The sequence below is a fragment of the Rutilus rutilus genome (assembly GCF_951802725.1).
Source record: "Rutilus rutilus genome assembly, chromosome: 15".
Lineage (NCBI taxonomy): Eukaryota > Metazoa > Chordata > Actinopteri > Cypriniformes > Leuciscidae > Rutilus > Rutilus rutilus.
The window spans coordinates 22,713,066-22,730,580 of NC_140220.1; the positions used below are offsets into that span (position 1 = coordinate 22,713,066).

General features: G+C 37.2%; 1 protein-coding gene across 5 annotated transcripts in view; it reads left to right on the forward strand.

Moving 5' to 3' along the window:
* ralgps2 (Ral GEF with PH domain and SH3 binding motif 2) overlaps positions 1-17,515 on the forward strand; it is a 138,335-nt gene that overhangs the window by 65,048 nt on the left and 55,772 nt on the right. For all 5 annotated transcript variants that reach the window (XM_084433356.1, XM_084433359.1, XM_084433357.1 and 2 more), the window contains 3 exons: positions 7,976-8,059; positions 15,864-15,953; positions 16,042-16,134. In XM_084433356.1, the coding sequence (XP_084289482.1) occupies positions 7,976-8,059; positions 15,864-15,953; positions 16,042-16,134 (267 nt within the window). The remainder of the gene's footprint in view (positions 1-7,975; positions 8,060-15,863; positions 15,954-16,041; positions 16,135-17,515) is intronic.

Here is a 17,515-nt window from a genome sequence, read left to right on the forward strand (position 1 = left end):
GCAGTCCTGCCCTGTTTTTCTATGCTATTATTGGTTTGCTTTAATTGATGGAGGTTTTTATCAACTCCACTGAAATCAAAAACTCTTTAGCAACATCTGCAGAGGTTATAAAACACATCACAACAGAAGCTTGCTGTTTTAGGTTTTTTTTTGCATGGGTCGATTGTAGTTCATTGAGTTTTCTGTTGTTTGTGTGTGTTTTTGTTACTGGAGTGTGTGTGTCTTTTCAGGGAAGGTTAAAATTTCTTTGAGGCTCTGAAAGCAGGAGAGATTTTGATGATTTGTGATCTGCTGAAGTGAATTGAAATGTGTGAAAAAGAGAGAGGAAGCAATAAAGAAGCAAGTGATTATTTATTCAATAACATCGTTCAATCTGAAGGACACTTTGCCGCCTCACATTCTGTGTGCAAAATGAGAAACCAGTTTAAAAATAAATTTAAAAAATCATAAAAACCACATTAAAGTGGTTAATATATTAATATTTTTTTTTTAAATATATTTTCAGTTTTATAATTTTTATTTAGAATTTCATCAGATTTTTTTTCCCCAGTTTTAGTGACTTTAGTACTTCATCTTAAACTTCTTAAACTTCTTTAGTGCTTCATCATAAACTTTGAGTTGTCAAGGTAATGTTTCCTAATGTAATGTTGTTTTTATCTAATTATTATATTTCATTTCAGCTTTTTCAATTACCAAAACCAATTTGTAGTAGTTTTAGTTATAGTTACAAGTTGGAATTTACCAAAAGTGTAAAAAAAAAAAAAGATTAACTGAAAATCTTGTCTTTCACCACAACTTTTTTAGAAATTTATTTTAATTTGTTAATTTCATTGGTTATCAGCCATAACATAAAAAAGGAAAAAAAAGAATCAGCAGTTTTAATAATGGCCGGAAGTTTAATCTTGCTATTTAAACTTGTATACAGCCAGGGTTTGACATTATGATACCAAAATATATAAGCAAATACTTTTAAAGGTAGGGTGGGCAATTTTCACAAAAGCTAGTATTAACAAGTTAGCTTTGAAATCAAGTGATCCCACCCTTCCTTCAGAGCATCTTCAAAGCCTCGCGTACAGCAGATTTTGCAAAGCGTCTTGCAAAAGATGAGAGACAGCGTAAAAACACTATGTCTCAAAGCACATAACATTACAATAATAATGAACATAAACAACTTAAAGAGCTCTGACCTGTACCATCTGACTGCTGCAGATTCATTTCGGCGTTGATAGTGTTGCCATTGAAACACATAAACTGGAGTGACGAACCGCTCCGAGTGTAACGTCACAGGTTTCTCTTAAATGACAGTAGATATGTTGTGAACGCAGCATAAGCTGGTTGTTTTGGTTCAGGAGGAACTGTAAAAGGCCACTGCTGTTTTGTTTGCGGTGCTCAGTGACTGACGTCTGTCTAGTTCTGTATAGCATTAAACGTGCGGATGACGTGTGAAGTCTGCGTGAGCAGGTATGCGGCGGAGGTATTAAAATATATACATTGACAGGCAGGTAGGACATCATATGCAATGATTGGACCGATTGCAATGATTGGACCAACATTTTATGGTCCTACGCCTTCCACAGATGATGATGTGTGTGTGTGTATGTATGTATGTATATACATTTAGACCACTTAACTTAGTGATTGCTATCAGGATGTGAAAAGACTTTCAACCAGCGCAACAAAAAATGTTTCTGGAACCAATCGCCTACCCTGCCTTTAATAGTGTCTTGTCATTTTTATATGACCTTAATTGTATGGAAAAGGGCAACTTGGACATGGTGCATTGCTTGTCCTTTTTGTGTTGCTACTGAAAAACGAAAGTCATATGTGTTTGGAACGACATGAGGTCGAGTAAATGATGACAATTTTCATTTTTAGGTTAACTATCCCTTTAACTTTTATGTGATAAAGATGCTGATTTTAGTTTAGCCTTTGATAACCTGTGGTTTCCTTTCGCAGGAGTGCCTCAGGAAATGCTCTCAATGGGTTTGAAGGATAATAGATCAGCATCTTTAATCAATTTGCTCACACAGAGCCACATGAATATTGCACATCCATGTTCAATTGTAAAATCGTCCCTCTTAGTTGTTCTGTAATGCATCTGTAAGCGTTAACAGAGGAACCAGTGGGTTTCTTTGGCCTTCATGGCTATGACGCACAATATCGTTCAGTCTGGCCGTTTTTGGCTGCGACGGAGCAAAATGTTGCATACGTACTATTGTGAAGAATGCTGGTAGGGTCTCCGAAAGACCACTGCAGACACGCGTGAGCCAGTTACAAACTAGCTGCACAGATCACATGGCAGTCATCCCGACACATGGATATGATACATAACATGAGAGATTATCTTAATACCAGCACTCTGTCTTCATGTTCTGCTATACAGGAAATGCAAAAAAACATGGACGAGGGCCCAGCAGGTTTTCACATTACAAGAAATGGATATTTGCCTGTGATATGATACACGTTTTCATATAACTTTCTGTTAAGACTTTTTACATCCAACGTCTCTGTTATTTTAATAAACAATTGGCTACAAAAATGTCGGGGAGAAATAAACATTTATTTATTTAAATTGTTTTATTAATTATTAAATTTGCTTGCCATGTTTATGCTGACAAGAATGACAGTTCCTTAATTTAAATACTCAGCGCATTTAAATAGGCTATATGTAAGAATTTAATGTATTAATTGCTTTTTTTATTGCCAGTGTGTGAACAGCTTTTAACGAAACTTAAAAAAAACAAGTCCTTCCCTGAGGTTTTCTTTAAAAGCTCAGGACGTTTTTCCCATGAAAATCAAAAGGATGTGACATTTACTCGCGCTCCCGATATAGCCTCTTTCGTTCAATGACACATGAAATGAATGATAATGCCGAAAGAGCTCTTCTGTACTGTAATATCAGTGTGTCATGCAAAGAAAAGGGATTCATTCAAACTATAGTCTCACATAGCCAGATCTAGTCTATAGTCTCAAACATACTTTATAATCAAGCTTTCTTAACAGTGTAATTTTGTGTCGACTGTTCGATAACAGTTTATCACTGCAAATGTATTTTCTTTTTACTTTAGTGAAGAACGAAAGAGAACTGAGTATATCGGGGCATTGAATCACATTCGGTATCTTGTATGTTACGTGTGCACAAGTGCGAGCATGAGCAATAGTTGATGGCTGCAGTTCTCTTAACAGCCACTGGTGTCGCTAATAACAAGGGTTTTTTTAAATTCTACATATACAATTTCAATTTCTCTTAACACGGGGACAGGAGAGCTGTCAGTCAATAAATGGGAAAACAAAGTAACTAGCATTACTTATTTTAAAAAGTAACTTTAAAAGTAATCCGTTACTTTACTAGTTACTTGAAAAAAGTAATCTGATTAAGTTACTCACGTTACTTGTAGTGACCCCAAAACTTTGCAACAGTGGTTGGAGATCTTTTCCCCAGTGAAGTCCCCCATCTTCCCCCGTTTGTGCAGTTCGTTTAATAGCGTTTTCTTGGCAGGATGCCATCTGATGCAGGCTCTATAGAGCAGTTCGGATTAATGGACAGTACATATGGCATGTTCACTTTCCCTCTTGTGCTGTTTTTACAAGACAAAACCTCTTGCAGCAGAGAGAGAGAAAGACTCACTGGAACAGTTTCTTGTGAAAGTTTTCTGTTTTAGATTTATAATCTTCAGGTGAACATCTGTTTCAGACCCGCGAGCAGAAATGGCAAATTATGTTCTTATTAGTTAATTCAACTTCAGCTAGTAGGATTTGTGGTGTTAGTTAACTTTAGGAACTTTGTAAAAATTGTCTACTCAGAAATGTAAAATCTGTCATTGTTTTTTTTTTTTTTCTGTCTATATGTCTTCCCAAACCATGCTGTTATCTGGGGAACACGAAAGGACTTTTTTAGAATTGTTGCAAACTTCTCCTTAATGCACAATATAAGCAAACCACAGTCTGTTTGTCACTGTTTGGGTTTGTTTGTAGTACTCACAAATTCTTTTTGTGAGTGTTTATTGTTTAAGGGTTGGTTCACACAAAAATGAAAATTGCCATTATTACTCACCCTCATGTTGTTCCAAACCCGCAAGACTTTCGTTCATCTTCAGAACACAAATTAAGATATTTTTAATAAAATATGCCTAAATTCTGCCTTTATTATTATTATTATTATTATTAATAATAATAATAATAATCATAATTTCTCAATTTATTCTACAGTTGTTAGCAGTTAATAATAATAATAATAATGATAGTGATAATAATAATAATTCAGTACACAAATGAAGATGTTTTGATGAAATCTGCCTAAATTCTGCTATTATTATTATTATTATTATTATTATTATTATTTTATTTTTTATTATTATTAAAAATAACCAACCTTTTATCAACTTATTCCACAGTTGTTGTCAGGTAATAATAATAATAATAATAATAACAATTAATAATACTAGTATTATTATTAATACCTTGACAATAACTAGGTTCATTTGAGAAATTATTGGATTTTTACCACAATGTTTATATGCAATATTTAGATGGAATAATACAAATAAAAAAAAACTCTGCTGTTCCCCACCCAATCTGTGAGCAATAGTATTAAATCTATGTATGTTTATATATATATATATATAGATATAGCACTGGCTGGAGACGTCGACATCCTTGTCAACTGAAATTCCTTCTTTGATTTCCAGCTCCCCTGTTTGCATCATGATGTTGAGATGTGGTTAGATGGGTGAGCTCTAGGTTTCCAGACACGATGCTGATATTAAGGTTCAGCTAATGTACAGTGAATTAGTGTCATATCACGAATCCTTCTCGAGGTCAGCGTTTGACGTAGCCTACACTAAATCACCCCTGCCAAACTCTGGCACCATTACTGCTCATCTCCCATTATCTTATCCATGATTCTCAGCTGGCTAATCAGTTTCCAGGAATACCTCCCGGACTGGTTTTATAACGACCTTGTTTTGTTCTTTCAGTCTGGAAAAAATGCATGAATATGCATTTAAATTCTTTTAACTGCTAGAAAGTTGCCAAATGATTTGGTCTTTTCAAGGCATGATGGGCTGTTCTGGTGTGTTTTAGTGGGCGTCTGTGCAAATGCACTTACATATATATGTCAATGCTGCTACATCTTAAAATTATGTTTCATTTTAGAGAGAGTAAAAGCCTTTTCAAGAGACATAAAAGAAAGCGAAAGAAAGGGAACATAAAACACTGCTATGATCCTCTTTCCATGGACTCCCCACTGCTTTAAAGACTTTTGTGCGACAGCAACGCTCCCTGTGAACATAACCGGCTTCCTCCTGATTTTGTGTGAAGGCTTGATGTCTATGAAACCAAGAATCACAGAAGATTCTTTTCCCTCTCAAACTCCTTGTCTTTTTCCTTCCTTTGTTTCTGCTGTAATCCATGGGTTTCTCTGGGTTCAGTTCCATGTACATTGTTCAATTGGTCACTGCCAGAATAAGATACTAGAGTAATACTTTTTTTCTAGTTTATTGTCACGGAAATTATTTTCTAATTGCACAATTGTTGATTCAAATGCTTGGTTAATTCTTTCTGCGATCGAGCCACAGCCATATAACCCTGTAGCCCAAGACTGGTTGTCCACTGAAGCTAAGCAGGGTTAAGCCTGATTAGTACCTGGATGGGAGACCTCCTGGGAAAACTAGTTTGCTGCTGGAAGAGGTGTTGGAGAGGTCAGCAGGGGGCGCTCACCCTGTGGTATGTGTGGGTCCTAATGCTCAATTATAGTGATGGGGACACTATAGTTTAACAAGCAACGTCCTTCAGATGAGATGTCAAACTGAGGTCCTGACTCTCTGTAATCCATTTAAAAATCCCATGTCACTTATGGTAAAGAGGAGGGGTGAAACCCTGGTATCCTTTAAAAAAATCCCTCCATTGGCCTTGCCCTCATGAGCCCTGACATGATTGCGCTATAATGCAACATATTGTTTTTTGTTTTGTATCAGATGGTCCACTTTGCACCTTTTTCTTGCAAAGAACCTCCCAATCAGACATGAAGCGACCGTTTGACTGATCAGTTGTAAATTTATTTTAAGAATTGGTAAATACGTTAAATAGGACAAAGGTCTGCTGGGCTAGTTACATAAACTGCTAAGAATAGTCTTACAAGTTAGTCATACATTTTTTTTTTTTTTTTTTTTAAGATTTTTTAAGTCAGTTACATAAAAACGTAGATTAGTCTAATTTGATTCTAAAAAGTAAGACTGATTACCCCTAACTAACTGCTAGTTGGTCATACTAGTTCTTAAGACACAGTCTTTACATAATGGCTATGTTTATGCAACTGGCCCCTGAGAACAAAGTAGAAAATTCCGAAGATCAATGTGTATTAAGTTTATACAATTCTAAGATTTGATGCCATTTATCTTTGCAAACTTTGGCAGATCCAGCAACTGGATCTTCCTTGCATGTGTCCGTAAATACAGCCAATCAGATTTTGAGAAGGCTCTTACAATTATAGCATACTATATGGATTAGGCAATGCAATGCAATAAAATAGTGTGGTTTGAGGGGAAAATCCCTCTTTTGGAGTTGTAGCCTTCAACTTTTTTTTGGTTACGAATAACAAATAAAGTCCAAATATTACCATTAGACTACACTACCACCATCTGGAGCCTGTCACTGTTTTGAAGAACTCAACAGTAACCTTGACAACTGGCCAGCTGGACCAATTATGTTCAGTTAAATATAATAAAGGCACTGTTCAGTTCAGTTCTACCTTGGTCTCAGAAATGCATTACATCATAGAAGAAGAACTGAAATCAGCCATTAACCTTGTTTTGTTCTCTGAGTTGGGTAGCAATTGATTTCGTTAAATCTCAGCAGGTGATTTTCCTCATCACAGATCCTGAAGTTGGGGGCTCAAGCTCTATTTCGGCAGATTTGTTACACATGGAGAAATTGATTCAGCAGAAGTGATTTCATTGGCGTTTCTTGATGGTTGTTGGTGCTTTAGCTCTGTGTGTGTTGGCCCATATACTCACATCTGTGTTTGTGTATGTTGCTAAGCTGCTACCTCCACAGGTTGCGGACTCGTTAGGTCACTGTTTGCTAGTGCGACCTCATATGAGAGATTGCGGTTGTATTGGTGCTGAGTTTAAGTTGGGTACATTCCTGACGTACAATCGTGATGAATATGTTTGATGGTTACTTTCACTCTTCCTGAAGTCCCATAATGAAATCAGGCAGCTCTTCTCCCATTTACTGACAGGAACTAAATCTCTCTGTGTGGTTGAATGCATATCAGAGTTTGTTTTTGTGTTTTAATGGCGCTAAGAGCTCATTTGAAACGGATTCTCTACTGGAAAATGTCTGAACGCTTAGCGTAATTGCATAACGCATGGTTGCATAATTATGGATGGGAGTTTCCAAATATGAATTTCCAAGCGTGGCTATTATGTCGTATATTAGACTGTAACGGCGGCTTTAATCTTGAAGCTAACAGATCGTTTCTTAGATGACAGAACAGTCAGAGTTGAGTTTTCATGTTCGTGTCTTAGAGATTTAGCGTGTCAGATTGATGTTTATCCAGTGATGTTGCTGCCCAATACACATTGTTAAATATTATTTAAAAGCTTTTCCATTCTCATTCAGTCAATCACTCGCACCATGCGAGTGAGGCAGAGGATCAACACAATTTTCAGGTGATTGCCATCCAAGTCTGAGATAACTCCTGTGTTTAGATGCAAAATTAAGTGGATAAAGCGTAATAGACCGGGAAAGATTCACTTATGTTTTTAAAAGCCCCATTACTGCTGCTTTCTAGGGTCACTGGTCATGAGCGATGCTCACCCCATCTCAGGAGTTGATTTGTTTTTGGCACTGTGGACCACTCGCTTTTTCCTGTTGTGCTTGGTGGACTTGATTGTTTCCGTCCAGTTTCTCAAATCACAAACCAGCTGGAAAACTATTGTTTTACGTAACTTTTTTCTTCTTCTTCTTTCAGGAGCTCTCTAGTTGTGGCTGGAACAAGAAGGAGAAGCACAGTTCAGCGCCGAACGCTGTGGCCTTTACACGACGCTTTAATCAGGTAAACCACAGACACTTTTTGCTGTTGCCCCCTTACTTTGACACTAACAATCATGGGTATTAACTGTAGACTTCCAGCTAAGGATGTTGAAATCCACAAAATTGGACCTGCAATTAAGCGTCTGTTTGAGCGAATATGTGTAGTGTTGGGCCTTTGACACTTTGACAAGGGTCAATGGAGTGTGAGGGGCATTGTGGTCCTATTGGTTGCAAGTTAAATAAACATGTTATCAGTTTAAATAAAAAATAAAAAAATTCTGACAATGACTTATATTAATAAACGGTAATAAAGATTTGAAGAAACATTTAATTCTTTGAGAATGGAATTAAAAAAGACTAGGAAAAATAAGGCAAGTGAACAGACCATATAGATCATTTTTGTGACCTTTGTAATATATCAAGAAGCTAAAAAAAAAAAAAAAAACATGCTTGTACTACTGTTACAAGGTTTGGAGTTAGTAAGATTTCTAAACGTTTTTTAAAAGACAGTAAAAACATTTAAAAGAAACCTTAATATTGTGAAATATTATTATAGTTTTGAATAGCTGCTTTCTATTTGAAAATGTACATATGTACAATACAGTATGTAAATGTAATCTATTCCAGTGACGTCAAAGCTGAATTTTCAGCATCATTACTCCAGTCTTTAGTGTCACATGATCCTTCAGAAATCATTCATGATGAAGAAACATTACTTATTATTATCAATGTTGAAAACATTTTTCTTTTTATATTTTTTTAGGAATTTTTATATATATATATATAACAATGCAAAACTTTGTCACTTTTGATCAATTTATTGTTTCCTTGCTTAAAAAAAGTATACACTTTTTATTATTGTTTTTTTTCTTACTGTATCTAATGTTACTTCTCTACTTTTTCCAACCAAAATGATACTCTCGGATAGCTTTTTGGTCTGCAGGTTTACTACGGCAAGAAACATGTTTTTGCTTCTGTGGCCACATGCATTCAAATAAAATGAGTGCAAATATTTCAAAGGGAAAATAAGGTTTCCAAGGGCTTTTTGTGTTATAATTTAAAGGGATTGGGCATCAAAGTGCAGAAAAGGGTTGGTCCGGGTTAGTGTTCAGGTCACGAGTGGCGGAGGCCTCCGTAGTGGCTCAACTTCCCAAGCTGGCATGCTTGTAATGTGCTGGCTGAGCATTAGCGCCTGTGTTTGCCAATGCGTATGTGTCTGGCCTAAATCACTTGACTTTATTGCCTTGGATTGGCTAGGATGGAAAATTATGTCGCTGTCAAGGTTCTTGTTAACAAAATTTGGACTCAATGCTAACAAAACACACTCTGGATAAATGTGATTGTATGTCACAGTGACTTTCAGGTGAATAAGACAAGTGGGAAACTGGACTTGCACTGACATTTTGGCTCTAATGTGAGCAGGTAATGGGATGGTTATCGCCACACTGAGGTCTGAGTAGAGATGTTGGAAACACAACGGGGTTGGGAAACACTGACTTGATCCAGTTGGCCTTTGAAGAAATATGTGGCCCCCTCTGAGTGTGTTCAAGTTTCTGTGTGCAATCGTTGCTTCATTGGCAGAAGCTGACAGTGTGTAACCAGAAGGGAATTATCGTTGAATAAAGTTTATAAGCAAAGCAGAAGTTGTTTCTTACACCTCAAAATCTTCACCTTAAGACTTAAACACACTCTTACAGACACTCTCTTCCCTGAAAATATGGCCAGCACTCTGTAATAAATATGAGAATATCATCGAGGAATTTGTGTTCTGTGGAAACTTTTCTCAATGTACATCCTCAAAACGGCTAAAACGGCTGTTCAGGAACCCACACTCACTCGCCTGCCAACACAAATGTACTTTCTGAAGGATGATGCTTGGATATGCGAGAACAGAACTGGAAAGTTAGCTGGAATCTAATGTCACCTAACAGCAAACTTTGTTTGTTTATATGAGAGATTATATTATATATGCATGTCTGTGTGTCAGTGCTAGAGGGCTGTGTGGTTTTTGTAACACCAGTAGTTTTGTTAGTGTAATTTCAGTAGTAAGCTGATCATCTGTAGATTTGTTAGTTGATAATGCATACTTTTTTCCATCATGTGAATTATGGCTTAATCATCATTTAGTAGTTATTTAGCACAGAAACTTATCAACTCTTCCCCACGACTTTCAGTAATAAAATAGCTTCTCTAGATCCACTACTGAATCACTACATTATATTTCTCAGCAACAAAGGGGTTACGTCGCTATTTTGAAGTAATTAAACTCACAGCTTCATTGTTAATAGAGATAGAGACTCTGAAAAGACGCAGGTACGAATCTCTCATCTCTCTCTCGATAATTAATTCAAATAAATGCTATAATTCTAGATTTATTAACCTATTCTAGTTGTTTTTTTTCAGCAGTTTAATCAGTTATATCTGTGGTTCAGTTGTACTGTGTAGTTCACTGTTATTGTGTACAATGAAATGTTAATGTTTATGTGACTATAAACATTGGAAATTGCTTTCTCCATAAATGTACATGATTTTCTGTTTTTTCTCTCCGGCTAGACCCCATACACCCCACTTCAAAGACTCGCACACAAACCGTTTGAGCCAACGAATTGGTCTGTCATGCACAAATATGGAGTCCATTTATATCTACTCAATGTAGGAAATAAAAGAAGCAAACTTGGGTATACAAACACATGCACACACAGACAGACCTTACAGATTACCCACTAACAGATGTTCAAAATTAGGCACATATGGTTATCTTTTGCCAGGGAAATTTGCATAAGGTCTGTTGGCTTTTTGTTAATTTTTTTTTTTTTTATGTAAAAAATTAGTGTGGAGATGGAAAATTCTCTAATAAAGTATGTGGGACTTTTTCTATAAGTTTTACATATAGAAGCTCAAAATCAGAAAAAAAAAAAGAAAAGATTTCCTCCTTGTGTTTAATTCAGGCTCAGGTGTGTGTGTAATACAACTGCTGAGGTAAATGAGATGTAGTTTTTGCTCTGTGCTTGTGTGTTTGAGTATAAATGTTTGCAGTGCTGTGCTGCCTTTTCATTAGTCATTAGATTTAAATCTTTTCCACTGGTTTGAGGCATTCCGGCTTTATCCAGAGATGCTGTGATCCAATCTCGCAACAACAAACACGGGAACACACAGCAGGGGAGATAGTGCAACAATGACTTCACTGTGTGTGTGTCCCAGTATCAGACATGTGGGAAAGAACGGAGAAGGGGGGAACGCGGGAAGGAAGGGCCTGGAAAATCAACAGGAGAAATGGAAATGAGGGGATGAGGTTGGCAGGGGGGTTGGAGGAGATCGAGCAGGGTAGAGATGAAGAGTGATGTTCCAACAATCCATGTGTGCAGTTACATAACGTCTGAACCTTAAATTATTATGTCTCTTCTCGTCTTCAGTTCTTTTCTTGTCTCACTCTGTTAGTTTCTTTCAGTTTTCTCTTCTTGTCTCCACTCAGCCTCGTCTTGTCCCGTGCCCTCCTTCTGTCTCTTCTCTTCCAGTTTAATCTTCTCTTATTTTCCTTTATTTGCTTCTGTTCTTTTCTCCTCTCACACATCTTGTCTTGTCTTATCTTATCTTGTGTCTTGTCTTAATTCATATCAACCTCTTGTTTTCCTTGTCTCTTTTTAGTCAGTTCTCTTGTATTCTCATTTTGTCTTTTCTCTGTCTCATCTCCTCTCATTCTCTGTTCTCTTTGTCTCATCTAGTCTTGTTCTTTTTTGTCTCTTCTCAGTCCCATGCCCTCCTCTCCTCTCATGCTCTTCTTGTTTTGTCTCATCTTGTGCCGTGTCTCAATTCCTCTCACCCTCTTGTTTTTCTAGTTGTCTCCTTTTAGTTAATTCTCTTTTTGTCCTTAATATTCTCATCTTGTCTCTTTTCTTCCAGTCTCATCTCCTCTCATTCTTTGCTCTCTTTGTCTCATCTGGTTCTATTTTTGTCCACTCTTGTCCCATCTTGTCTTGCTCTCTTTATGTCTCTTCTATTCCAGTCTCATATCTTCTCCTTCTCTTCTTGTCGTGAGTACCGTCTCTTCTCATCTCATCTCAATTCCTCTCATTCTCTCTCATTCTCTTCTATTTGCTTCTCGTTTAACCTCTGGTCATCCTCCTCTTGCCTCGTGTTGTCTTCATTTCCTCTCATTATCTCCTCATCTCTTCATTTATCATCTTAATCTCGTCACACCTCAGTCTCATTTTCTTTTCTTTGCTTCTTTTCTCCTCTCATTCTCTTCTTGCCTTGTCCCATTTTGTAGCTTGTCTCTTCTCCTCTCAATTCCTCTCACTCACTTGTCTTTTCTTCTTGCCTCTTCTTAGTCTGTTCTCTTCTGGTCTTGTTGCTTTTCTTCCAGTTTTCAGACTCATCTCCTCTTGTCCTCTTCTCCACATGTTCCCCCCTTGTGTCATATGGTCTCCTCTCCTCTCAGTTCCTCTCATTCACTTGTCTCATATGTCTCCTCTTGTACTTTTTGTCCCTCTTTATCTTTTCTCTTCCAGTCTCAGCTCCTCTAATTGCATTTGCTCCTTGTCTCTTTTCCTCACTCATTGTCATCTTGTCCTTTTTCCATGCTTGTTTTCTAGGGGTGGGAATTGGATAGTGTTGCGATATTTGGCCCACGATTCAATATTAGTGCGATTCTTAACATATTGCGATACAGCAAGTATTGCGATTCGATTCTGCGATATATTGCGATTCATGTCCCCCATATTATTCAAAGACATTACAAAAAATGAGGAAAATAAGACTCAACTCACTTCAAATGTCACATTTAATTCTGTGAACATTATCTTCTACACATTAACAGAAGTGCATAAACTTAGGAGGGTAGTGCAAAACCTTTGTCCTTGAACATTCAGGACACAGGACCTTTTTACAGGACAGGATGTAATTATTCTCGGAATAGGAGACCTCTAACATGAATGGTGAGCTCCCAGCACATAACTTAAAATGATTTAAATACAATAGAGTAACATAAAGCAGACATAATAGAGTAACATAAACCTGAGAATAATCATATAAATAAAAGTAACTTAGGGCTTCAATCAAATTGAAAAAAATAAGCAAAAATGTGTACTTATAGAGTCCAGTCCTGTTGTGCTGCAAGGTCATCAACCAAAAGTCATTTGGGAATATTGGCATTTTTGTTTAGAAAAAGGAGTTGGTCAACATGCTCAGATGTTAAAGTGGGCCGTTACTATATCTCCTGCAGTGGAGAACACCCTTTCAGCAGACACACTAGTGGCTGGAATGCTCAGGCATCAGGCATCTTCCCAGTAAATCAGCTAGCCCAGATCTTCTTTTAGGTTGTGGCTCTTCAAGCTCCTCAAGATCCTGTCCATCCATTTCTACTCCAGAGGCACTGCTGGTCTCTTCTTGCCTAATAGTGGGCTGTAGAGAAACATTAGATAGATGTTAAAAGAACATATCTCAGGTTTGAAATGGCTGTGGAATGCTCAGTGCAATTGCCGATTTTCCATTAAAACAGGTATAAGAAAATAATGCTAATCAGTATAGAGATTAATCACCAGATGAACATAGGCTTGGTTTAAAAAAAAATCAGATAAATAATATAGCATTTTTAAATACTTTCTGACATTTTAAAATAACTATTTAAACAATGTAATAAATTAGTTCAATAAAGCCTACCTGAAGGCTGGCTGCCTCCACAACCAGTCTGGAATAAACGTCACTGATGTCATCTGTGGTCAGGAAAAGCAGTGACTTAAATCGTGGATCCAGGGCCGATGCTGTGTGGAGGGTGTTTTTTTTCTTCAACAGATCTTGACTTATTGCCTGTTTGATGTCCCTAACAATTGGTTTGTCCCCCATTGTCTCTCGTGTGTCAATTTCTGTGGCTACTAACATCGGTCGAAGTGCCTGCATTATGTCCTCAGCGTCTGTAATGTCATTTTCGTTGAGGGTGCAGATATCACTGCCTGACCTCCTGACCTCAGAGGACAACAGAGCAGCACAGATCGCTGGTTGCTGTTCCAAGAAACGTTCAAGCATTTCGTACCCACTGTTCCAACGGGTCACAACATCAGTCTTGAGCTTGTGAGTGGGGAGGTCCAGAAGCGTTTGTTTTTACTCCAACATGAAGTTGGCGATTGTTCTGCGGTGGAAAAAAGTGGTTATGCGCCGGTCTCTTCCTAGTAACCTGGCGACAGCAGGCAGCTTTAGTGCGCGCTGTGAAGCGAGGTTGAGCATATGGGCAAAACATTTCACGTGAAGGTAGCCCCCCACCTGCGCGGCCACAACCATGTTGGACGCATTGTCCGTAACCAAAACAATCTGTTTGTTAGCGATACCCCTCTCTTCGGTTGCCGTTTTCAGCAACTCAGCCACACTGGGCCCGGTATGGCTCTCATGCATCGCCCTGGTTTGTAAAACATGAGCTAAAAGCTGCCATTCATTCGTGATGTGATGCGAGGTTATGGTCATGTACGACTCCGTAGCTCTTGATGACCAACCGTCACACGTTATAGCTACTCCTTCAGCTAAACTCAGTTTCATTTACCTCATCTTTGACTTCGCTGTAGAGTTTGGGGATGACAGTTTCGGTAAAATTTCTACGCAAGGGGATCACATACCTGGGCTCCAGCATGCTAAGCAGATTCTGGAAATCTTCGTTCTCCTCCACAACACTGTAAGGCTGTAAATCTTTGGAGATTAAGTAGGCTATTGCCTCAGTGATTTTCTTAGCTCTTTCGGAGTTTGGAGGTAACTTTATCATTTTTGTTTGGTCCAAGGTGCGTTGATTTGGGGGTAGGACAACAACTTTGGGTCGTTTCACTTCCTCAGTGGTCGCTAACTCCAAATGGTACCTTGTGAAATGGGCTCTCAAGTTTGTCGTATTCCCACAGTACTTAATTTTCATGTGGCATTCCTTGCACATAGCATATATGTCAAGGTCTTTACTATTCGCTTTTTGATGAAAACCGAAATTTACCCACACTTTAGATTTGAAAGAAGACGGAGCGTTGTGTACAACTGGTTGTGATGGTGAAGCCATTTTCATTTGAATTTGCTGTTTAATGCACGGCAATAAACGCCACCTTGTGGATGTAATACGCGAATGTAAATTATCAGAGTAAACTCCGAGAAAACCAATGGAGAAAACCCGAAAGTAAAACAGATACTTTTATAATTAAATATTGCAATACTTTGTGCTACTGTATCGATATAATTGCGTGTGCAAAATATTGCGATACTGAACAGAATCGATTTTTCCCCCACCACTGTCTTCTCCTCTCATTTTCTTCTCTTCAGTTCTTGTCTCTCATTGTCGTCATGTCTCGTCTCTACTCATCTTAGTTCCTTTCACCTCATCTTTATTCTCTTGTCTCTTCTATTCTCGCCTTGTCACTTTTCTTCCTGAATCTTTTCTCGTTCTCTTCTCTTTGGTTCTCGTCTCCACTCGTTCTACTCTTGTCTCACCAAGTTTTTTTTTTTTGTCCCTCCTCATCTTATCTCTTCTCTTCAAGTCTCATCCCTTTACACTTGTTTTCTTCTTGTCTTGTCTCTTCTCTTATTTTCTCTCCTTGTCTTTTCTCTTCCTGTTTACTACGTGATGTCAAAACTATTTAACGATAACAACAACAGATGAACAGTTCACAATACTCTCATCTGTTCTAAATCAGACATTTTGCTGTTATATGCATATGACCCCACTGGTGCAGTGTCTCTGCGCATGTGGAAAAAGGATTATGTACATTTTAAGTATGACTATAGTCTACACAGTACCGAAAAATGTCTTGTCTATGGCAGTATTGATCAGTTATCAATGTCTCTCTTATGGTTTTGTCTAATCTTAGGTGAGTTTCTGGGTGGTGAGGGAGATTCTTCATGCTCAAACCCTGAAGATCAGAGCAGAAGTGATGAGCCTCTATATCAGAACAGCAAAGGTAAAAACTCTCCATACAGTACATATGTGCTTCTACTTAAGTGATTGTATTTGTATGTGTTGTTAAACTTTTTTCTCTCTTCCTGCAGAAACTGTGTGACATGAATAATCTCCATGCAGTTATGGCGGTAGTGTCTGCTTTACAGAGCGCCCCCATCTTCAGGCTCTCCAAGACCTGGGCTGTGAGTTATTCAATGTGCTCCATTTGTCATATTTTTATATTACTAGCTACATTTTATGGTAACACTTAAAGGCCTTATGTATATTACATTTATTCGTAATGTACGTTATAATACATCAATATTTTCATAAAGTTAAAATGCATTATAATATTTGCAGGTTTCTTGTTACATGTGAAATTGGTTGTTTGCTATGCATTTTTAAAAATTATACTTTCTAAATGTGTAACAATAAATAGATAAGAATTATCATGTATTATAACTATGGTTACAATTATTCATGATTTTGTACAATGCATTAAAAGGTGCATTAAAAATTCCTTTTTTTTTTAAATAATGCATTATATATAAATGCTTTAAGTAAAGTGATAGCACCAACATATTTTAGCTAATTATTTGAAAACTATAAGCTTTTTTAAAGACATTTTTAAATTTTTCAAACATGTGTGTGTGTGTATATATATGCACCTGTTTTTGGGTCAGTTGGGTTCTTGGTTCATTCATTATAATTCTCTTCAACCCAGCTGCTGCATGGGTCCAGATTTCTTTCGACTCAGTTTTCATGTTGTTTACAGGTTGTGAAATTATCCAGGCCTCCAACACACTCTCAGTCAGTTATTGATGAGTGCTGGAAACTGCTAACAGATGAATCACTGCAAAACCTTGAGCTGTTACTTTCCAATACTCAGATTGATGAACAACAAGAAACTCTGTTTAGTTTCCCCCCTTTTTATTCTTTACTGGAGTTCAACCATTTCAATTCCCAAGCATGACACCCTTCATTTGAACACACTCAATAGTGTTAGTATTTTTATTTTATTTTTTTTATGCTGCTATAATTGATTAAAATAGCATCAAAATGTTGAGTGTTTGAGTGAATATTCTCTCTAAGAAGGGAAATATTAATGTTAACGATATTCTTATGACCTAAACACTTAATTTCTTTAAAGATCAATAGACTGTGCTAATGCTAAAGTTAATACTAAGGTTTCCAAAACTTTTGTTTGTTTCTACTATAAAATGGGCCCACTATCTATAAAACGGACACCTGATCTTTGGGTTTTTATTACTTTACAGTGTGTTTGCTCACAAATCAATCTGTAGATGAGCATCTGTGCTTCACTTGGGTTGCTATCATCCATTAGCATAGTTTTCTTTAGCAGGTGTCCATCAGAAAAACCCTTAAGAGTTTTAACTTTAAATGCCCACTCTTGTAAATGTTGCATTTTGATGTATAGGAATCTGCTGACCAAGCATTTTTCATAACTTTGGACATTTGATAAATATTTAGCTTTTTTTATGAGACTGTTCTTTACGAAAGTGGCATAGCTAGTGCTTTTTTATTGTTGCTACTGTAAAACCATAAACGGTAAAATTAACCGTG